The following is a 24,292-nucleotide window of genomic DNA, read 5'->3' as shown; positions in this document are numbered from 1 at the left end:
TTCTGAAAGATCCTAGGTTTTCTGCTAAAGTTGCTGAATAATGTTGGGTAATAAGTGACTTCATGGACATTTTGAATGAACTAAATTTGAATAACTAGAAGGCTTGTTTACTTCATCAGCTTAGTAAACATGTTCTAATTTTCTTAGTTTAGGGGTGCTTTATATTTAAGAAAATAAATAATAATAGCATGTTCTGTGAGCAAGCAGATAAAGTTACCAGTCCACCCTGAGCTTGACCCTGCCATGTCATTGAATCAGTCATCAGTTAACTTAGTTCACATATACTAAATTTACTGTTGTGTACTTTTTCCTTTTACCTAATTGGATTCTATTTCTTTTTCTCCTTTTTAACAATGTGCTGGATATAACTGAACTTTTTGCAAATTTACTTCTGGTTTTGCTTTTCTTCCCAGTGGCATGGAACATTGTGAGAAATTTGAAATCTCAGAAACTAGTGTGAACAGAGGGCCAGAAAAAATCAGACCAGAATGTTTTGAGCTACTTCGGGTACTTGGTAAAGGGGGCTATGGAAAGGTAGGAAGTATTTTTGAAATAGCTGTCTTTGACTTGGGTAGTTGGTTTCATTCATCAGTGTAGGATCTGTCTGTAATTTGAGGGTGTGAGTTCAGTTTGCTTCCTTTCCTACTACTGCACACAGACGTAATGTAGGCCCTTAGTATTTGCTGAGTAAGTGAACCACTAATGTGCTAGTCAGTTTTGCTGTTCGAGCAGTGCTCCTTTTTGGCCCAATGGCACCTTGTATAGGATTCCCCTTTAAACACGGCAGACCACTCCTCACTTCATGCACATTAAATTATGTGTTACTGAGGCTTGAATCTGAATGGATTTTCTTTGACTTACAGTATCTGACGAAAGAATGTAAGAAAGGGGTTTCATAGTTTTGCCCTTGGCTTTCTAATTTAAGACTTACCTTTATGTGTTCTGCCCAAGACTCCTTATACCCCAGACATTCCCTTTTAAGAAAGAGTAACAACTTGATTAGATCAAGAACTATCTGTACTATTCTAATATTAGTGTTTAGAAGTGTGACATTTTTAGTTTATTTTTAATGTTAAGAGCACACTGGAATATGTTCTAATCATCCTGAGTATGTAAAACTTTGAATCTTACATATGTTGTTAATTAAAAGTGTTGGGTAAGTAGACATTTTAATGGAGTGAGTGAAAATCTGTCAGTTATTACTAGTGTTGTATGAAATAATAACAATTGTTTCCCTGGAATACATTCATTTAAAAAACTGAGAAATTAGCCAGGCGTTGGTGGCGCATGCCTTTAATCCTAGCACTCGGGAGGCAGAGGCAGGTGGATCTCTGTGAGTTCGAGGCTGGGCTGGACTGACAGCCTCCAAAATAATACAGAGAAACCCTGTCTCGTAAAACAAAAACAAAACAAAAAAACGGAGAAATTTGCTTTTTAAGTTTGGGAACAGAGAGTTTGTGCTAAGTATACTAGGATTTTATGAGTGCTATTTAGTTGGGTATTTCCCAACACTGCCACCAGGTGGCAGAAAACCACAGAAAGTCCTACATTATTTAATAGCTTTCTCTAGTAAGTCCTAAAAATGTGGCCTCTTCTAATGGATCATGTTTATGCCTAGTCCTTTGTAATCCACTTTTTACAGTATAAACAGCAGTGTCACATGTTTCTTATGATTGGTATTATGGAAGATGACCTTCATAGTTTGGCTTTTGATAACATGCAAACACTCGTTTCTTTGTCCAGGTTTTTCAAGTACGAAAAGTAACAGGAGCAAATACTGGGAAGATATTTGCCATGAAGGTGCTTAAAAAGGTGACTCCTTTCCCCCTTCTCACTCTCTATGCTATATCTTAATTGCTATAAAATTTTCAGTTGGCAAAGTATGTCTGTAGGCACTGGTTTTAACTCGGGTAGAGTGCATGTCCAGTGTACATGACACCCTGGGTTTAATCTGCAGCACCTCCTCCCGGAAAAAGGATAAGTATTTATAAAAATCCTCCTTGTAGAATGGGAGTGATATTGTGATGTCTATTTTGTTTTAATTGTTGTATTTCTGATGAGGGTAGAAAGGAGGGTACTTTGAGTTCTCTGAGGGACACTGAGCTTCTTCTGGTCTCCATGTTTCTAAGTAGTGAGTATACTATTGCTTTTTTTTGTTTGTTTTGTTTTTTCGAGACAGGGTTTCCTTGTGTAGCTTTGGAGCCTATCCTAGAAGTAGTTCTTGTAGACCAGGCTTGTCTGGAACTCACAGAGATCTGCCTGTGTCTGCCTCCCAAGTATTGAAGTATTGGGATTAAAGGAGTGCGCCGGCCGCCAACACCTTTATTACTCTTATACAGTAGTTCTAGATTATATGTTAATTTCCTATTAAGATAGTTAAGGATTATAATTTCTTTCACTCCTAACTTGCCTTTTTTCTATCTTGCCCTTTGGGTTCATTTTCATTGATTCTACTATTGTGTTCTCTAGTTTTGGGGTTTTTTTTGTTTTGTTTTTTGAGATAGGGTCTCATGCAGCCAAGACTGGCCTTGAACTTCTGGCCCTCCTGTCTTCATTGCCTGGGATTGCAGGTGTGCACTACTATGCCTAGCTTCCTTAGGGGCCTTTTATTCCCTGTTCCAATCTGTACTGTTAGCTCTCTAGACATGTCTGTCATTAAGACTTTAATCTCTGCTCTTCAATATTACATTCTGTTTTTTGCATGTTATGGCTTTATATTTCTTTATTTGTACCCTATTTTCTTGTTGGAGTGACCATCTTGCCTTGAGAAAAGGTTCTTGAAGATTTTTACTGATAATTGTTTTTTTGTTGTTGATGGTGAGACAGGCTCACTATATTAAGTCCAGGCTGGCCTTGAACTTCTGTTGCTTCAGCCTTCTTTTTTTTTTTTTTTTTGGTTTTTCGAGACAGGGTTTCTCTGTATTGTTTTGGAGGCTGTCCTGGAACTCATTCTGTAGACCAGGCTGGCCTTGAACTCACAGAGATCTGCCTGCCTCTGCCTTGAGAGTGCTGGGATTAAAGGCATGCGCCACGAATGCGCCCGGCGCTTCAGCCTTCTTAATTCAGCCATAATTTGAAAGTGTGCATCACCATGCTAGGTATGTTACTTCTCCTTTCATAGCTGAGTTCATATAGCTGATAACCAAACAAGCATCAAGCAGATTGTTGAATAGAAAAGTATGGAGCATGGAGGGGAAGTCCAGCAGATTTGATTCAGGAGCTAGTGGTCGTGCTGTGATGTAAACACACCAGAGGCTAGAGCTCTAGGGAGGACCTCTAAGCCCTTAACTTCTCACTCTGCTTCCTGGTACTGCACTAATACCATTAGGACAGATTTGATTCATATTTGACATTTATATTTATTTTCAGTCTTTGTGTGTGTACATGTGTATGCATGTGTGTGAGTACAGGTATTCATGTGCCATGGGGGTGCATATAAAGGTCACAAGGAGATGTTGGTCCTCACTTTCCACTGTATACACCAGACTAGCTGATCCACTTCTTGAGTTTCTCCTGTCCTCTATCTCCCATCTTTGCTGCAGAGCCCTGCGATTATAGACATGGTTCTGGGGGAGTCCAACTCAGGTCCTCCTACCAACTGAGCCTTCTCCCTAGCCATGACTCATACTGTTGTACTGTACCACTGAGCCATATACCCACCTTTTGTTTGTTTGTTTTTTATACAGGGACTCACTATAGCCTGGAACTCATTATATAGACCAGACTGGCCTTAGATTCATAAAGTTGCTTACCTCTGCTTCAAAATTTCTCTCTAATATGGTTCTGCTCTTTATTTGCTTGAGACAGGATCTCTCTATTAGCCCAAACTGCCCTGGAACTCTGCTTTTTTTTTTTTTTTTTTTTTTTTTGGTTTTTCGAGACAGGGTTTCTCTGTGGCTTTGGAGGCTGTCCTGGAACTAGCTCTTGTAGACCAGGCTGGCCTCGAACTCACAGAGATCCACCTGCCTCTGCCTCCCAAGTGCTGGGATTAAAGGTGTGCGCCACCAACGCCCGGCCTGGAACTCTGCAATTTTTTTTTTTTTTTTGGGGGGGTTTTGAGACAGGGTTTCTCTGTAGCTTTAGAGGCTGTCCTGGAACTCGCTTGGTAGTCCAGGCTGGTCTCGAACTCACAGAGATCCGCCTGCCTCTGCCTCCCGAGTGCTGGGATTAAAGGCGTGCGCCACCAACGCCCGGCTGAACTCTGCAATTTTTAATCAGAGGATATTGTCATCCATTGTCCATATCCTTTTTAATGATTTGCCATTTTAGTGATGTTAATTTATTGTCAGAATCTGGCACAACTTTAAGATGAAGGGTAGAAATAAGCACAAATAATCTTGCCACTATACTGTATCTCCCCCTTATGAAATTCTCTTTGAAAGGGGGCAGTGGGGCTGGAGAGGTGGCTCAGCAGTTGAGAGCACTGGCTGCTATTCCAGAGGACCTGTATAGAGTCCTAGCACCTACATGGTAACTCACAATCATCTGTATCTACAGTTCCAGGAGATCTGATGCCCTTTTCTGGCCTCTGTGGGCACCAGGCATTCATGTACATATTTTCAGACAAAGCGCCTGGACATGTAAAATATATTTGAAAAAAAAGTTTAATTAAAGAAGAGGGGACAGTGCTAGTTTCTTTCCTCCTCCTTTTCTTTTTTATCTTACTACATAGCCCTGGTTGGCTTGGAACTCTGTGTAGACCAAGTTGGTCTTGAATGTAAAGATTTGTTTTAAGTTCTGCCTTAAGCTCTCTTTGGCTGAGTGCTGATATTAAAGGTGTGTGGGCACTATCTATGCCTGTCCTTTCTTTTGTTTTGTTTTGGAGACAGGGTCTCACTCTGTAGCCCAAGCTGACCTAGAGCATCTAAGCTTAAAAGAACTGATGCCTAATCCGATGTCCTGTAAACCCACTTGAATTATGTATATGCTAGTGACAACTTTAGTTTTCCTGAGATCTTTAGCATCTAATTTTTCCCGAGTTTATTCAGGATCACTTTCCCCACTTCCTCTAATATGAATGGATTCAGAATTTAGATCATATCTGTCGTAAAGCAAGGTAAAAGAGACTAGTAGGTCCCACATAGTTACAATTTTTTAATTACATTTATTTGTGTGGGGTGGGTCAGGACAACTTGCAGGAGTCAGTTTTCTCCTTTTACCATGTGGATCCCAGGGATCAGAGTCAGGTTGTTAGGTTAGGCAGCATACCTTTAGCCTGTTGAGTTATCGTTCCAGCCAAGAGCTTTCATATTCTGTTAGTCTTTTCCTCTGACAGAAGAGATGGTCCTTTGAGTAAAACACAACCACACTAACTGTCTGAGGTATCCAGCAAAGTGTGGCTACTTGAGAGAGACTATGGGGAAGACCTTAGCTGTTCTTGTTCTTAACTGACACTCGAGCAGTTTATAGGAACTTTCTTGTCTGAGTTCTGCGACAGTTCCCTCTCCACTATCCTGCCTAATGGAATTGCAATTAGTTTTAGTTGGATCCTGGGCTGATACCTGATTTTCTTAGCTTCCATTATACATTTTCTTTTTTGTTTACTTCTTTTTACTGGTGTTTTAAAAATGATGTTTTAAAAAATATATCAAAATATAGCTGGGTGGTGGCACATATTTTAGTCACAGCACTTGGGAGGTAGAGGCAGGCGCTTCTGAGTTTTGAGGCAGAAATGTTCTATATAGTGAGCACTAAGACAGTTAGGGCTACATAGAGAGATACTTTGTCAAAACAAACAAACCAAAACCTAAAATTTATCTTAATGAGTATCCTGTTATCTTTTAAATTTTTTAATACATTTTTTAAATTTTGTGTGTTTGTTTATATGGATCAAAGAGCAACTTTGGGGAGTTAGTTTTCTCTTTCTACCATGTGGGTCCTGAGGATCAAACTCAGATTGTCTGACTTGGTGTTGGTTTCCTTTACCTGCTGAGCCATCTCACCTGCCCTCATGGCCCTCATGTACTCTCTCAGTGCACATATGCATTGCATAATATCCAAATCAGGTTAAGCATACTTCTTCAAACAGCTAGGGTTTTAATTCCTAAACCCCTAAATGAGATGATAGTAGGCTCCTTGACAGGGCTTTTTCTTCTGATTCCCTTGCACAATGGAGGCAGAATATCAGTCTACCAGACCTAAATGTGTGATGAAAGAATTCTTTCACAGACTGACAGATGAAATCAGAGGAGAGCGAGGTATCCCATTATTTTAAGTGAGTTATTCACATTTGGAAATCCTGTTGGGTTTATCAGACTTTACTCTTTATGGGAATGGTCTCATTTAGTTATTTACTCAGAATATTGAGGAAAAAACTAACAGTGACCATCTTTGGAAGCAAGCTACTCTGTTCTTGCTAGAGCCTTTGGCCAAAGTTTTGTTACTCACAAGATTGCCAGTGCCTGTGTTCCACCTTTTATTAAACTAGTGTGGAGAATTGTGCTAATGTTCTTCATTTAGGTGAGACGTACTCTCTGTTTCTAAGTGACTGCTCTGTCATTCAAGGGAAGAATGAATAAGCTTATTTTAAAATTGCTTAGCCACCCTATTCTCCATTAAGGTTTAAACGTATTTCTAGGTAGGTAGGTAGATATTATATACATACATACATACATACATAAGTACCTAGTTTCTTTGTTTTTTTCAATTTAAGTAATATCTAGTTCAGTCTTTTTCCTCTTGTGTCCAGGTCTTCTTATTCTGGGTATCTCATTGCCTTCATATCACCTAACTAATCAACAGTCTGGCCTTTAATTCAACTCCATCAGTTTCCATTTCCATTCCATGTCAAGGTTTTTGTGACCTTATTTTTATTCTGAGACCTTCTTATAATTAACGTAGCCTGTCACCTGACTTAGTTGTTTCCTCAATAACCTTTATGATCAGCAAAAGGCTAATCTGACTCTGCTTGTTTCTTCTCACTACTATGTTCCTCTATCAGCTGCTGAGCATTTTCTGGCAGAAATCATATAAATCTGTAGATTACTTGTGGGAAAAACTCAAAAAATTCCAACTTTAGTTTATGACTTGTCTAGAACCTGAGTATCCCAATACTACTTGACATTTACTTGCACAAATCCTTTCGTTCTATGGCTGTTCAGAACTTTTACTCTTTGCCCTTTGATTGTTTGTTCAGCCAGCACCATCCACTCTGTTGTTTCCTGTGAGACAGTCAGCTCTCCATCCTGGTCCCTGTCTCAGCACTGTCTTACCTGAATTTGTTACTTAGTGAAATGTGTTCTTTTCTGAGCTAACTGCTCTGTTTTTTATCCTATTCCTTCCTACCTATTTGGATACTTAGCTCTGTTAATCACTCTTGTTCTGTCCTCTGTCCTGACTCTCTTTTTTATTCTAAAAATTTTTATTATTTGTGTTTGTGTGGGCACATGCATGGCACCACAATGTGTGAATGTCAGAGGATAACTTTTGGGAGTTATTTCTCTTTTCATCTTGGTTCTACCACAATGCATAATCTAGGCCAGCTTGCCTACAAGATTCCAGTCAACTCTCCTATTTCTACCTCCCATCCTGATGTGGGAGTGCTAGAACTCTAACAGTTGACTTTTTTACTTGGGTTCCAGGGATTGAAACAAGTCAGGATTGCATTGCAAGCACTTTACCTGCTGAGCCAGCACGAGGGCCCTAGACTTCTCTGTATGTCAAGAGTTTGTTAAATTGCTCTGGTTGGCATCAATTTGTGGCCCTCTTGCCTTAGTCTCCTCAGTTCTGGGATTACAGGTATATGTCACCATGCCCAGCTTCCCATGACTTCTTTCTTTCTTTAAATATATTCATGTCTGTTACATGTTTAAGCAAAACCTTCTTTCACTCAAAATCTCCTTTTGAATCTTCAGAACTTGAGACGTAGGGTCCACATTACCACCTCTACTTTTTCTTCTTTTTCTCATTTATTAGTTGTGTGTGCCTGTATGTGCATGTACATATGTGTGTGTGCATTCCATGGAGTATGTGTGGAGCTCAGAGGACAATACAGGAGTTGGCTCTCCCCACCATTTTGGTTCCAGGGATCAATTCAGGTCAGCAGGCTTAAAAGTGCTTTGACTGCTGAACCATCCTCCAGCTCCACCTCTGCTGTTTCAGGGTTTGCTTTTTTGTGGGGTTTTTTTTTTTTTTTCACTTAAAGTTTTTTGGCTTGTGACTCTACTATTTGAATGGTATTCTTGTCTGTAAGTCATTACTGGCTTCTCAGTTGCTAGTCTTTTTTCTTTTTTCTTTTTTTTTTTGGTTTTTGGAGACAGGGTTTCTCTGTGGCTTTGGAGGCTGTCCTGGAACTCGCTTGGTAGTCCAGGCTGGTCTCGAACCTGCCTCTGCCTCCCGAGTGCTGGGATTAAAGGCGTGCGCCACCAACGCCCTGCTCAGTTGCTAGTCTTTATTTAGTTAGTACTTAATTTATGTCTCTATACTCAGAAGCAGTTGGCCACAGCGCTTTTTTTAAAAAGATTTATTTGTATTTTACATGTATAAATATTTGCCTATATGTATGTTTTGTGCACAACATGCATTCCTGGTTCCTGGAAGTCAGAAGAGAAACTGGATTCCATGGAGTTCCAAATGGCTGTGAGCTGCCATGTGAGTGCTGGGAGCCAAACCTGGATCCTCAGTACCGGTAGCAAGCAGGTGTTCTAAGCACTCTGCCATCTTTCAGCCACAGCATTTTGTTTCTACTTTTTGTTTATTGTAAGACAGGGTCTCACTATGCAGCTCTGTCTCCCTGGAACTCTCTGTGTAGACCAGACTGGCTTCACACTAGAGGAGATCCACCTGTTTCAACCTCCTGAGTGCTGGAATTTAAGGCATGTGTCTTCTGTCATTCTCCGCCTCAGTGTCCTAAGACCTGGTATAGGTTCTCACTTAACTATATCATGGTTTCCTACAAGGCTGGCAGGGCAGTAAGCTCTTGGGATCCACGTGTCTCTGCTTCTCAGTGCTGGAGTTAAAGACACACAAACCTGCCTGGGTTTTTATGTGGGTGCTGGGAATTTCAACTCAGGTCCTCAGGTTCTCATGCTTGCAGAGCTATTGCTGTTCCAAATCATCTCCCCAGTGCCACAATTGTGACATTTTACTATAATTTGTCTATTCACTCTCTATTTTTCTCTGCTGTCACATATGTATAATAGTTTTTGACCCCTAAATTCTGATGTCTATACAGTTTTTAAGAGGAATTGTTCTACTTTTTGAAGAAACTTTATTATTTTATTTGTGGGATGTTTTGCTTGCATGTATGTGCATGCCTGATACCCATGGAGGCCAGAAGAGAGTGTCAGATCCCCTGGAACTGGAGTCAGCTACAGTATGGGTGCTATGAATTGAACCTGGGTCCCCTTAATTGCTTAACCATCTCTCCAGCCCTGAATTGTTCATTTTTTGAGTCAGTCTATATTTGAATTGTATTTAAAAGTGATTAATTTATGTGTATGATGTTTTGCTGGCATGCTTGCATGTATGTCTGTGCACTATATGTGTGACTGTCCAAGAGGCTAAAAGAAGGCATCAGTCCCCTGGAACTGGAGTTATAGAGGATTATGAGCTGCCTGTGGGTGCTGGCTACTAAACTCCGGTCCTCTACATGAGCAACAAGTGCTCTTAACTGTTGAGCATCTCTTCAGCCCTAGCCATTCAACTTTTTTTTTCTTTCTTTCTTCAAGGCAGGGTTTCTTTGTATAACAGCTCTGGCTGTCCTGGAACTCATTTCCCATTAAAAAAATTTTTTTTTGGTTTTTCGAGATAGGGTTTCTCTGTGGCTTTGGAGACTGTCCTGGAACTAGCTCTTATAGACCAGACTGACCTCGAACTCACAGAAATCCACCTGCCTCTGCCTCCCGAGTGTTGGGATTAAAGGCATGTGCCACCGTCCAACTCCCATTCAATTTTTTTCCGAGACAGGGTTTCTCTGTATTGTTTTGGAGGCTGTCCTGGAACTCACTCTGTAGACCAGGCTGGCCTCGAACTCACAGAGACCAGGCTGGCCTTGAACTCACAGATATGGAAAAAACAAAAAAACAAACAAACAAACAAAAAAACCCAAAGATGGCGAATGGCAAAGTCATTGAGATTTTATTCAGAAAATATACTCAAAAGTCTTATTTCTTACCAGTCTTTTTTTTTTTTTTTTTTTTTGCCTGTTAGCTTTGAGGCTGTCTTAATTGTATTTAATTTTATAGATGCAAATAACAAGTATTTGTTGTGTTTGCTTGTATTTTCTGAGTCAGGGTCTTACTGTATTGTTCTGCTGGCTCAGCATAGACTGACTTTAAACTTAGGTCCTCCTGCCTCAGCGTTTGAGTACTGGCATTCTAGGCCTTTTCCATCACACCCAACTTATATTTGTACTCTTTCCTCATTCTTTCACAAAATATAGCATATGCGATATATACTATAAATGATACAGTACTTTGTATGTTCTTATCACCTCACCTTCATAGAAATGTTTCTTATTCCTTTTATGGCTATGTGTATATCAATTATGTAGGCTTCCAGCCATATCTTGTATCTGGACATTCAGTTTGTTTCTAGTGTTTTCACTTTTGTAGATATTGTTATAACTAAAAATGTTGTGCGTTTGCATTCAATATTTCTAGGGGTGTAACTTCAGAATAATTTCCTAGAACTTAAGTTTCATGTGTTCAAAAACTACATAATTTTTCCATAACTCCTTTATTTTTATTTTTTAACCTTATTATTATTACTACCGGAGACAAGATCTTATGTAGTTTAGGCTGGTCTTAAACTTAATAACCATAACTGACCCTGAATCCTGATTTTTCTCCCACTGTCTCTCCCAAGTGCTGAAATGATAGAAATGTGCCTTCAGACCCATCTTTCATTATCTCTCAAAACTAAGGCTACAAGCACCAATGACAGACTTTTTACCTTTCTTATTTTTTATTTATCTTCATTGCTTTAGTTTCAAGGCATTCTCCTTCATTTCTTGTTCTGACCTCCTGCTTTATGTCATTTCTTCCCTAAACACAGTTCTACTAAAAGCTGAGGGTTATTCATTACAGTCATATCATTATTTCTCCTTTGCCTCTAAGATTTCAACACCTTTGCCTGCATGCACAGCCTTCCATTTCCGGGGCTCTTGTCTCCTCCAGCTGACTCTCTAAGCACTCATTAACATACTGACCTTGGGGTTCTCTGGACACATCCTGTTCAGTTATGCCTCTTTTCCACTGGAATGCTTTTTAATCTTCCATATTTCACCTTAACTTTACAGTTTTTGCTATAATTATCTCCAGGAAGACTTCTTGGCAGTATGAGTGCAGCTATCCTGCTTAGCCATACTGTTCTGTGCTTGCCCCCATTGATTACCTTTTCTCCTGGTGCCCTGGCTTCAAGGACAGGATTCCTTTGTTAGTTCTGCTCTCTTGACCTAAAGCTGGGAGCACACTGAGCCCTGAACTGTAAGTCAGTATATGCATAAACTTGATCTGTTTACAGATTCCTAAACAAATGCATCTAGGTTTTCATTTACATGTTTACTACAAAACCCTAACAAGTTTAGATATTTATAAGCAGTGAGTAGCTTCCATTACCCCATCTGAGTTTCTAGTAGGAACTATTCTGTATTGGCCAGAAAAGCATAAAATAGATTTTTCCAGTTACCATGGGATAAAAATGTTCACTATTTTGTTCTTATAGATCATCTCTTTTCCTTTAGGCAATGATAGTAAGAAATGCTAAAGATACAGCTCATACAAAAGCAGAGCGGAATATTCTGGAGGAAGTAAAGCATCCCTTCATTGTGGATTTAATTTATGCCTTTCAGACCGGTGGAAAACTCTACCTCATCCTTGAGTATCTCAGTGGTTAGTACATAGTTCATGTAATTATTTACCTTTGCTCCAGAAACTGGGTTCAGACATTACTTTCCAGTGAAAAATGCTTTTTCTCATTGTGAACAAGTTTTAAAATTGAAGGATACATTGAATAAGGAAATTCACATGTGAACAAATGGTTCTGTTTACAGACAAATATGAAAGAAACTTGGAAGGTACTTTCCTGTATGTAAAATTTTACTTAAATCTCTTTGTAATCAATTATTTTATACATTAATAAGCTGGGGTAGCTACTGTAATTCACATATCCCATTAAATAGTCCTTTCTAAATTGAAATGGGGATGTTTACTGAGATACTATGAGATAGTGAATGTTTTTGAGTCACATTTTCAAGGACCTGCTCCCTGCTGATAACTCACCACCCCTTCACCTTTTTCTGTTTTTGAGACATGGTCTCACGCTACAAGCCAGGTTGACTGGAGCTCACTAGGTAGCTCATGCTGCCCTTGAGTTCCTGGCAGTGCTGCTGCAGTAGCCTCATATCCCCACAAGATATCTAAATCACAGCTGTGCACCAATTCAGCAAATACACCTAGAATTATCTTTTTTTTTTTTTTTTGGACAAGATCTCTTTTTATAGCTCTGGTTGTTCTGGAACTCACTATGTAGACCAGGCTGACCTCAAACTGACTTAAAGGCGTGTGCCACCAGGCCTGGCATACCTGTGATATTTAAGAACAGGTTTTGTCATACATACCTCTCTACATGGACCTGAAAGCTGCAGAATTTCACATCTTTTTTGTTAATGCTACTTAACATTGTGACTTTGTTTCATAATTTCAAATTTATATAGAAGACTTTAAGAATTGTACAAAGGTTCTGTGGAGTTTCTGCACCCCTTACCTAGATCCCCACTTTCTGTCATCTGATTGCATTTGCTTACTTCCCCCTTCATGCATATGCATGTGTGTATACACATCGGCACACATATGTAGTGAACATTTTTTGTACTATTAAAAGATTTTTTACAACTCAAACCCCAGCATTCACTTCCTACACTCAAGGACATTTTCTTATGTAACTAGAACTATAAAATAATTTGGAAATTACTATTAATATAATAATATCTTTCAGTTTTCTTCAATTTGGAGCAGTTCCTTAGTCTCTCTGTCATTATGTTGACATTTTTAAAAAGAGTATACCACAATTTCTGTAGAATGCCATCAATTTGGGTTTATCTGATACTTCTTTGGGAATAGATTCAGGTTATGCATTTTTGACGGGACTGTCCAAGCGACATGGTGTTCCTTCTCAGCAGCTCAGAACAGGGGTGTGGTATTGAGATCTTCGTCCCACTGCTGTTGAAGTTCGTTGTGGTCACATGGGTAAGGTGGTGTCTGCCAGGTTTCCCCTTTGGAATTAATAAGTATCTCTCGAGGAGATGCTTTGGGATTACTTGAGTATCTCATCTTATCAGGCTTTCAGGTTCAGTTTTGGCATCCATTGCTTCTTGACTGCAACAGTTAGCTGTGGTGTTTGCCAAGTGGTTTTTCTTATTCCATCATGCCACTTTCACTTATAAAAAGCTTTTCTTTCTCTTTTGGAAACTTTAACTGTTCATTTATGTATATCATTATAGGTTCCTGGATTTTAAGATAACTCAGGACAGTATAAACCATTTACTTTGATACTCAAATTATGCCACTGTCAGGTTCATTCAGTTTATATAAAGGTTCTGAAAATGGGGAATAGTCACATTCACTAAAATTTGGGTGAATTAATTGTGTACTGATTTTCTTTACATATCGAAAAAGTGCTAGAAAGACTTTAGTCAAGACTTTTTAAACCTTAGGTCTGAAATCTGTATGTATTTTGAATTTTGCAGGTATAAAAGCTGTAATTCCAAGCCAATTCTAAGTTTTTTTTTTTTAATTTTTAAGGAGTTAATCTTATATGTAGAAGAAAGTGCAAACTCATTAGAAGAGGGTTAAAGCAAAGATATTTATTCGTAATACTTTTCCTTTATAGGAGGAGAACTATTTATGCAGTTAGAAAGAGAGGGAATATTCATGGAAGACACAGCTTGGTAAGTAAATTTTTGTGGTTGTATGGATTCAGGTAATGTTTCATGTAATTAAAAGCAAAACTACATTCCCACTGTGGGCAGCCACACTTTCAATAAGTTGATCTGGAGCCGGTCAGTCACTCAGAAGTCAAGGGGGAACTTTGGGACTGGGCAGCTATTGGAGGTCACATGATTCCTTTGCCCCCAGGCCTTGGGTGGACCGCTCTTCACTGCAGAATTTCCTTGAATTGGTAAGCTGCCTGTCTTGGTTGTGGGTGAGTGTGGTTTTCCAGTGAAATTTTGTATGTGGAGCAATGGAAAGTATCAGAAATCATCTCCTCTTTTTTTTAGACTTTCCAGTTCCCAAGGTGCAGTCTTAGGGAGGTGATAACCCTGAACACACATCTGTGGATTGATTTTATAGCCAGGATGGGATCTGCCCTCCTATTCGTAAGATGGCATCTGCTTCAAATTAAAAATATACACATCCTTTTGTGAAGTGACTGTATTGGGTAACAGTAAATCAATTTGACCTACACATTAATTGAATAGAAAACACTTAAATGTTTTTTCTATCTTAATTACCAAACTGCATTCCATTGTTTAATTTCAGGCCTTTTCTAACACAGAAGCTGCATTTAAGAGCCTTAGGGATGAAGTGCCCTTTTTTGGAGAAGGCTCTCTGAGCCCTGTTGGAGGCTGTGGTCCTGCTGGCTGTGAAACTGCCTCAGTGCTCTAGGACACACCCTCTCCATCCTGGAGTAATCTGCAGGATTGCAACATTGTTATACAGCCAGTGTTGCAGTGCTTTGTGCTTTTCGATTCCAGACAGGGTTGATCCAGCCCTTTATTCTTTTGAGGTAGATAAATTTGAGTGTCACACAGTTTATATATAGTTGTGGGCTGGCTGGCAAGAGGGTGGGCAGATACTGTGGGCGTTGCTATCTATAAATATACAGCTATATTATGTAAGGGATGAGTGGGCTTCCACAGGTCAGGCTATCTGGATCAAGACATGATCTCTGAGGATAACAAAGTCCCTATTTCCTGTGGATTCTTAAAGTTGGGGGAGGGTGGGAGGAATTTGTTTGATGTGAATGACTGTTGGCTTAATTCCTACACAGAGAGAGCAGAACCTAATCAGTAATAGTTAGAATAGACTGGACCATTTTGCAGTGTTAGCAGTGTGTTCTAATGGAAAATAAAACATGGTATAGTCTGACGAAAACGAGTGGCAAAAGTCCCTCGGCATTGTAGCATCATCCTGTGCCATCTTTTCCAGTACATTCTTCCACCCCCACTAATTTGGTCTTTGATGCATGTCTGTTTCTTTCAAGGAATTTTATTCCATACATAACTACTTTGGGTAGGTTGCTTTTTAAATCTTTATTAAATCACTTCTGTTTCCAGCTTTTACTTGGCTGAAATCTCCATGGCTTTGGGGCATTTGCATCAAAAGGGGATCATCTACAGAGACCTGAAGCCGGAGAACATCATGCTCAGTCACCAAGGTGGAGCTTTGTCATGAACAGTTCCATAATAGATAATCTGCTGTCAGTCAGTCCTTTGCAAATTTCTCTCTTAGAGTATGTATAACATTGTAAGACTTGCTGGTACTTTTAAGGATTTGGTATTTATAATTGAACCTAAGCAGAGTTAGAGAGATTAGCTATTCTTTACAACTTAGAGAAAAAAAATCTTATATAAAATGTTGTGTTACCCAAGCCAGTTCAAATGTTAATTTTGATTTATGCCATTGATTTTTTTAAAGATTTATTTATTTATTTTTTGGTTTTTCGAGACAGGGTTTCTCTGTGGCTTTGGAGGCTGTCCTGGAACTCGCTCGGTAGACCAGGCTGGTCTCGAACACACAGCGATCCACCTGCCTCTGCCTCCCGAGTGCTGGGATTAAAGGCATGCGCCACCAACGCCAGGCAAGATTTATTTATTTATTATGTTTACAGTGTTCTGCCTGCATATCAGAAGAGGACACCAGATCTCATTATAGATGGTTGTGAGCCATCATATGGTTGCTGGGAATTGAACTCCTCAGGACCTTTGGAAGAGCAGTCAGTGCTCTTAACCTCTGAGCCATCTCTCCAACCCCTATGCCATTGATTTTTAATTACAGAAAATACGTAAGTAGTAAAAGCAAAACTTGGTAGTAACAAAATTCTTAAAGGCATAGGTTAATCAGAGAAATTAGGATGTTGTATAGTTGCAAAGTAAGTGTTGGCTGCAGCTGCATGTGCCTGCAGCTCCATTTCTGCTGCTGTAGTCTAAACTGGGAAGATTGCAGTTTACTCAAGGAAAAAACTAGAAGACCAAGGCATCTTCAAGGTTGCGAACACTTGATGATCCTTAGGATGACCCTAATTATCATGAGATAATTAACCAATGTAAACTCTTAGGCAGAAAATGGTGGGGCTTATATAAATGTTCTAAGTGGTGCTTTTAAAAAATTTGTTTGTAAGCTGAGCTTTGGTAGTGCACGCCTTTAATCCCAGCGCTTGGGAGGCAGGGGCAGGCGAATCTCTGAGTTTGAGACCAGCCTGGTCTACAAGAGCTAATTCCAGGACAGCCTCCAAAGCCACAGAGAAACCCTGTCTCCAAAAACAAAAACAAACAAAAAAAATGTTTGTGAGGCACTAGAGAGATGGCTTTTGCTGTTCTTGCAGAGGGTCTGGGTTTATATGGTAGCTTATAATGTTTGTCCATGTGTTCTGGAACTGGTTTTTACTGGCACCAGGCACATGTATATTGTTCATATATACATGTAGGCAAAACACTCAGACAAACAAAACTTGTTTGTTTTTTAATGGAAAAAATGATAGAATAGACAAAGTGCATTGTGGGTACCATGTCTGTATTCGTACCTTCCCATCCCAAACCTAGATTCTGACTCTGAATTCTTTGTTGTTGATTTTGAAGTATTCCTTTAGAATTATTTTTCTGTTCTGAGAACTGAACTCTTTGTGCATGCTACCATCAAGCTATGGCCCCAGCACTTCAGATTCTCAGCTCTAAGGCAAGGGATAGAATAAAGGAATGGTAGAATAGTAAAATAACTTTTTAAATCCATAAACTTGGATGTACCATTTGGTTCTATAAGAATAAAGGCTATGGCCAGATGTAATGGCACGCATCTATAATTCCAGCATTGCAGAGTCTAAATAAGGAGAATCAAATTCAGGGGTTGCCTGGGTAGGTAATTGAGTTCAAGGCCAGGAGGGCTGCCAACCCAGATCCTCTCTCAAAAGGGTTCTGAGGGACTGGAAAAATGGCTTAGTGGTTAAGAGCATGTGCTGTGCTACAGAAGGAAGACCTGGGTTCCCAGCACTACATATTGGCTCACAACCGTTGGAAACTCTAGTTATGACTTATTTAGGTACCAGGCCCCTATTGCACTTGAATATATGCAGGCAAAATTACTCATACACAAAAATAAAATTTTAAACATGAGAAAATAAAAGATAAATATAGCCCTGTTTCTTTTTTCTATCAGTTTGTAGATGTTCACAGTTGAATAAATGAGCCATTGTCTTTTGTCTGAAAGGAACCTTGAATGTTAGGGCCCTTGGTGTTGTTGAGCCACTGATTAATTGAATGACGGCTGAGAGAAACTTACCTGAAATGACCTTTGTGTAAGGTAGAATTCCACCTTCTGGAACAGAAATGATTATCTGATGCACAAAATTTACTTCTTTCCCTTCACTTGAAGCTTTTAGCAGTAAATAATTTAATTTGTTCTGCTGATAGTATTAGACATAGTAAGCATTATAGTAACTTTCTGAGACTGATGTATACTGTGAAGAAATAGTACAGTTGATGTATGTCATAATTTTTGTTTAAATACAAAATGTTCATTGGGGTATATGTTGCTTAAACCAGACTTTCAAAGAGACTTTCTCAGGATGTAACAGAATTCTGCATATAGATAAAGCCAGAGCTTTTAGACATCTTCAGAATTTTCTGTACTTTCTTCTTACTGCATTGATTATATCACTGGTATTACCCTGTCTTTAAGTAGTTACTACCCCATAATAGATAAAGGCACCTAGTTCTGGACATATTTAAGAAAAGTCTTAGAAAGGATAAACTAAATGGAAGGAGGAATTATCTGTTTGCTATGTTCAAATACTACATATTCTTGAAATTCTCAGAATAATCATGCTATACTCTTCCATTGTAGGTCATGTGAAACTAACAGACTTTGGACTATGCAAAGAATCTATTCATGATGGAACAGTCACACACACATTTTGTGGAACAATAGAATACATGTGAGAGCTGCATGTTAAAAGAAATATAACTGGTTTGGGGGTAATATCTAACTTTTACCTGGTTTAAAATAGTATCTTAGTTTTCTTAGTTTAATGATTTTATTCAGATGATATAAAAGTGGGTAAATATTAAGACATGTTATTTTTCTCATTTTAGGGCCCCTGAAATCTTGATGAGAAGTGGCCACAATCGTGCTGTGGATTGGTGGAGTTTGGGAGCGTTAATGTACGACATGCTGACTGGAGCAGTAGGTGCACATTAAAAGCTGCATGTTTTATGGTCTGTGCCGAATAATTATTAAGACATTCTAGTAAGAGAACTTTGCTGTGCTTTCAGAACATGTTCCTGGCAGAGTTATTTTCAAAGTCCAAAGCTTTGCTATCAGTAATTTCGTTGTTGTTGTTGTTTGTTTTTTTTGAGACAGGGTTTCTCTGTGTAGCTCTGGCTGTCCTGGAACTCACTCTGTAGACCAGACTGGCCTCCAACTCTCAAAGAGATCTGCCTGCCTCTACCTCTAGGTTATTATCAGTAGTTTAGCATTAATGTGAGCTTATGGTTTAGTGTGATTCATACTTCTTAAAATTGTATTTATTTTTCTTTTATGTGCATTTGTGTTTTGCCTGCATGTGTGTCTGTGTGAGGGTGTCATATCCCTTGGAACTGGGATTACAGACATATGTGAGGCACCATGTGGGTCTGGAAATTGAACCCAGATCCTCTTGAGGAGCAGCTAGTACTCTTAACTGCTGAGCTATCTCTCCAGTCCTGGAGTTCCATACTTTGAAAACCTATTTTTATTTAAATGACCTATGTACATCTGGAGAGATGACTCAGTGGTTGAAGAGCCAGGTTTGCCCTAGTTTAGTTTGCAGCATCCATCACACTGGTGTCTCACAGCCTGCTGGAACAAGGGATCTGAGATGTGGATGGAAGTTCTTTCCCTCCGAGGCCACAGCCGTTTGGTCCCAAATAAATACACAGAGGCTTATGTTAATTATAAACTGTTTGGCCAGTGACTCAGGCTTCTTATAATTATTAACCCATTTCTATTAATCTAAGTGTTTCCACCTGGTTTTATCTTACCAGAGACTGCTCCAGCATGTTATTCTTTCAAGGGCTACATGGCATCTCCCTTGGTGTCTCTCTGAGTCCTCTCCCCAGAATTCTCCATGTCTTGTAGCTTCCCCTTCCACACTTCCTTCCTGGCTACTGGCCAATCAGTGTTTTATTTATCAACCAATAAGAGAAACATATATATATATATATATATACACACACACACACACACACATGCACAAACCCACATTGAGTGGCTTATGTCATGGCAATCTAATGAAATGCAGAGGGAGAAATGGGAGCATAAAATGAGATGCCTCACTTGCCACATAACACTTCCTGGGCATTGCTATTATGTATCACTGCTCAAAGCCATGGATCTCAGAGTTAACTGTTTCTGAACATACTCCTCCCCCTCCCCCTCCCATGGTTTCTCTGTTAAATAGCCCTGACTGTCCTGAAACTTTCTGTAGATTAGGTAGTCCCAGAGCTGGGACTAAAAGCATGAGCTACCAATCCTGACTCTAAACATGTTTTCTAATCTCAATGTGTAACTGTCCAATTCAGGAACTAGATAATATTGTTATCTAGAATTTGTTTTTATATGCTAATTTTTCTGCTTTTTTTTCTATCCTTAGCCTCCATTCACTGGAGAGAATAGAAAGAAAACAATTGACAAAATCCTCAAATGTAAACTTAATTTGCCTCCCTACCTCACACAAGAAGCTCGAGATCTGCTTAAAAAGGTAGGGTTCTTAAATGGCAACCTCATCAGTAAGGCTTAATGAGATAGAATCTGGTATACACTCACACACACCTGTTGTTGTTTGGTTGTTTTTTTTTGTTTTGTGTTGTTCACTATGTAGCCCAGGGGGGACTCAAACTCATGAGATCTGCCTGTTTCTATCTCCTGAATCCTGGAATTAAAGATGTGACCACTACGCCCAGCTCATATGTAATATTTTTTATTTGTTTGAGAATTTTATTTGTGTATATGGTTTCACCTCCATCCTTCAGTTTCCTCTTACCCCTCCCAACTTCATGCTTTCCTTTTTTTTTTTAAATAACCTACGCAATTCTGTTAGTGTTGCCTACATAACTATGAGTATAGAGTCATCTACTTGAGCATGGGCATTATACCAGTGGCCATATCCCATAGAAAAATGACTCCTTCCCCCAGCAGCTATCAACTGCCAAAGCTCCTTCATGAAAGGTGGAGCCTCATGAGCCCCTCCCCATCCAAGAATTTAATGTCTATTTTGATTAGAGACATATATAGGTACTAAACAGAAAAGACTTACAATTTTTGTTTTTTGTTTTTTTGAGACAGGATTTCTACATGTAACAATTCTGGCTGTCCTGGAACTTGCTTTGTAGACCCACCTACCTCTGCCTCCCAAGTGCCACCATTGCCTGGCAACTTGAAAATTTTTTATATCAAAGTACATTTTTTTTGTTCTCAAACATTATTTGGTATTAATAAGTTGTATCTTCTTGAGCACAAATAGGGACCATGTTCTATAAAGGAAGAATAATCAACTTGATTAATTCAGGATTTTCATTGTTGCTTCGTTTCTTCCCTAAAGCTGCTGAAAAGAAATGCTGCTTCTCGTCTTGGAGCTGGTCCTGGGGATGCTGGAGAAGTCCAAGTAGGAACTGAGATGTTTGGGGTTTGGGGAAACATAATGCTAATGGTGCTTATTTGTGATGGTTATATGTGTGTATCCATATATGTTTAGCTTTTTTGTGATTTGTAACTTCAGAAAAGTGGATTGTCATTTCACTTATCTCCCTTGACTTTTTCTAGGCACATCCATTTTTCAGACACATTAACTGGGAAGAACTTCTAGCTCGGAAGGTGGAGCCTCCCTTTAAGCCTCTGTTGGTATGTATAAACAAAAGCACGTAATATAGGAGAGCAGTAACCTTTGTTTTCTAGCACTGGAGTGTTGAACCTGGGAACTCCCACATTCCAGGCAAGTGCTCTTCATTGACATGTCAGTGCTGGTAAAATTTTAAAGTAAGGTATAGTGGTATACTCCTGTATGATAGTGTCTTTATTAATGACTCTATAGTGAATGTTTCCAAATAAGATAACTTTTTGAGGATCCAGGGGTTTGAATGTCAACAAGGGCTAGTGAATATATAGTTCATTCTATAAAAATGCTTTAACTTTAAAATTTAAATACCTTAGTGTTTATTTAGCTTCTATCTTCTCCCTCAGAACCTGAGAAAATATACTTTCTCCATTTCTTGGGATATGATGGAGGAAGAGGACAATGAGGCTGATTACTATTTGGTCACAGAGCATAAGATGACCTGCTTTAAAATGTCAACATACATGGGGCTGGAGAGTTGACCTCAGGACTTAAGAGCACTTGTTCTTGCAGAGGATACAAGTTTTTAGCCCCTGCACCCATATAACAGCTCACAATGAAGTCCTTAACTCTACTTCCAGGGGATCCGACATCTTCTTTCCACCTCCATGGACACTAGGACATGCACATAGTACACAGCCATACATGCACAAAATACAACTATAAGGAGAATAATTAAGTCAGATACCTACTGCCCAACTTCAGAAATGACTAGGTCATATTGCATAAATATAAACATAACCACTAAGCCATCATGTCACCTAAAAGGTTGACCATTTTTCACCAATTTTTTTTTCAGTAAGGATTCATATTCTATACATAGTTTAGGTGCTCTCTTACTATATTACAGATATCTCCTTTTATATCTTCTGGAGATTTATTGAAGAAACTGTTCCATCTATTCTGTAGAATTCCTCAGATTAAAAAAATTTTGTTTTCATTTTTATTTTAGGTGTATGAGTATTTTGCTACATACATATGATATGCAGTATGTATGTGAGTGTATGCCTGATGCTTATGAAAGTCAGAAGAGGGCACTGGATCCCCTGGAATTGGAGTTATGAGTGGTTATAAGCCACCATGTGGATGGTGGGAATCTAACCCAGGTCTTTTTTTTTTTTTTTTTTTTTTTTTTTTTTGTCTTTTTTGGATTTTCAAGACAGGGTTTCTCTGTGTAGCTTTGAAGTCTATCCTGGCAGTGGCTTTGTAGACCAGGCTGGCCTTGAACTCACAGAGACCGCCTTCCTCTGTGCTGGGACTAAAGGTGTGCACTACCAACACCCAGCCTAACCCAGGTCTTTTGGAACAGTAACCCTTGCTTTTAATGGCTCACCCATTTTTCTATCCCCAAATTCCTTACATCTTAATTTTGCTAATTTTATCCCCATGGTGTCATTTTCTATGTCCAAAAACTGGGTAACCAAGGAACTTACTTGCTGGAACTCTTGATGCTGTATGCTTTAATAAAGAGGTCTAACTTAAAATAGAGTTTTATTTCTTTTAGGCTGTTAGTAGTCATTGATGAATGCCTGTAAGTCAATAGTTCTTACTTAAACTGGGACCTAGAAACATTTTGGTTATGTTGCAGGAGGGTCCTGGAACTAGTACCTATAGCACACACGGCAGCTGTTTACAATAAAGACTTACCAAGACCACAAGCTGGAAAGATGGCTCATCAGTTAAAATGAGCACTGGCTGTTCCTTTAGAGGACCTAGGTTCAATTCCCAAAACTAATATGGTGACTCACAGTTATCTGTAACTGCAGTTTTAGGGACTCTTACACCTTCTTATGGCCTTCGCAGGCACCAGGCATGCATGTGATACACAGACATAGGTACAAGCAAACACATAGACACATAAAATAAAAAAATTAAAAGAAGTAAATCAAATCCAAAGTGTCAGTAGTGCTGAGGTGAGAAACTCTAGTCCAGTTCCCTGTTCTCATCCAGGGTTTACACAGTAGCCTCATTCTCTTACTCTTTAGGTATTTCGAGATAGGGTTTCTCTGTGGCTTTGGAGGCTGTCCTGGCAGTCAGTATGTAGAGATCTGCCTGCCTCTGCCTCCTGAGTGCTGGGACTGAAGCCGTGCCATGATCGCCTGGCTCTCTTATTCATTTTTTTTCCCCCCTCTGAGACAGGGTTTCTCTGTGTTGTTTTGGAGGCTGTCCTGGAACTCAAGTCTGTCGACCAGCCTGGCCTCGAAGTCACAGAGAACTTCCTGCCTCTGCCTTCCAAGTGTTCTGTGATTAAAGGCATGTGCCACCAACACCTGGCTTTTTCATTCTTTATTACCAGAATTTTTTCATAAAGCAGACTTATCAATTGTTTGATACCAGGAAGGCAGGCTAAATGTTTGAGTCTTTACTATTCTTCAAAATAATGAAATAATTCCTACTCTAGCAATATTTTTCTGATTTTGTTTGTTTTGAGACAGGGTTTGTCTGTGTAGTCATGACTGTCCTGGAACTCACTCTGTAAACCAGGCTGTCCTCTGCCTCCTGAGTGCTGCCACCACCACCTGCCTTTTTTTTTTTTTTTTTTTTTTTTTTAAGAAAAGGATCATGGTGATCCTCTTGCTCCTATCTCTGGAGTTCAAGGATCACAGGTGTGTACTACCACACTCAACATAAACCTCATTTTTTGATATTTACTATATTTGTCCCATGAGTCTGACTAGACACATCATGAAAGAGATGAAATTAAAGGAATCTGATCATTAGAACTTAGATGATACTATTCTTTAACAACAACAACAAAAAAAACCAAACTACTTCTTTAGAAGTATAAGGGGTGAAATAATCCACAAGAAGACTTTCAGGACTCTGTGGATTTGGAAGGGTTTGGTGCTGGGTTGTTTACACTAGGAGTTGCATGTGCCCAGGCAAGCACTTTACCATTCAGCTACATCCTGAGCTGCTGCTGACTGCATCATCTTATCTCTGATTTGTCTGAACTCTTCAGAAGTTATCCACACTTAGTGTAGACAGAGAGTGGCCACAGAGCAAGCTATTTCTAGGAATTTATTGACTGGACTAGATACACTAAAGTGTTATTAGGGTGGAATTGATATTCAGGGTTTTAGTAAGAGTAGTTACATATTTAAATCTATATTCATTTAGATATAAAATTTGAAAATGTAGGTTTTAGCTCCCTGGTAGAGTAATTTGCTTAGCAAGTATAAAGCCCTAAGTATGAACTCAGGCACCA

At 39.2% G+C, this 24,292-nt stretch overlaps 1 protein-coding gene across 6 annotated transcripts in view; it reads left to right on the top strand.

Moving 5' to 3' along the window:
* Rps6kb1 (ribosomal protein S6 kinase B1) overlaps window positions 1-24,292 on the top strand; it is a 43,337-nt gene that overhangs the window by 10,747 nt on the left and 8,298 nt on the right. For 3 of the 6 annotated variants that reach the window (XM_040749407.1, XM_040749408.1, XM_040749410.1), the window contains exons 3-12: window positions 414-534; window positions 1,744-1,812; window positions 11,684-11,831; window positions 13,831-13,888; window positions 15,278-15,378; window positions 18,060-18,150; window positions 18,308-18,398; window positions 19,846-19,953; window positions 20,794-20,856; window positions 21,015-21,092. In XM_040749407.1, the coding sequence (XP_040605341.1) occupies window positions 414-534; window positions 1,744-1,812; window positions 11,684-11,831; window positions 13,831-13,888; window positions 15,278-15,378; window positions 18,060-18,150; window positions 18,308-18,398; window positions 19,846-19,953; window positions 20,794-20,856; window positions 21,015-21,092 (928 nt within the window). Of the gene's footprint in view, window positions 1-413; window positions 535-1,743; window positions 1,813-11,683; window positions 11,832-13,830; window positions 13,889-14,075; window positions 14,119-14,218; window positions 14,380-14,480; window positions 14,728-15,277; window positions 15,379-18,059; window positions 18,151-18,307; window positions 18,399-19,845; window positions 19,954-20,793; window positions 20,857-21,014; window positions 21,093-24,292 lie in introns of those variants that run through there. The other 3 variants (XR_005878370.1, XR_005878371.1, XM_040749411.1) reach the window with 3 other exon arrangements.

This window comes from Mesocricetus auratus, unplaced genomic scaffold (genome assembly GCF_017639785.1).
Source record: "Mesocricetus auratus isolate SY011 unplaced genomic scaffold, BCM_Maur_2.0 Super-Scaffold_100007, whole genome shotgun sequence".
NCBI lineage: Eukaryota > Metazoa > Chordata > Mammalia > Rodentia > Cricetidae > Mesocricetus > Mesocricetus auratus.
Note: the sequence above shows the minus strand (reverse complement) of the source record. Positions and strands in the feature narration are given on the sequence as shown.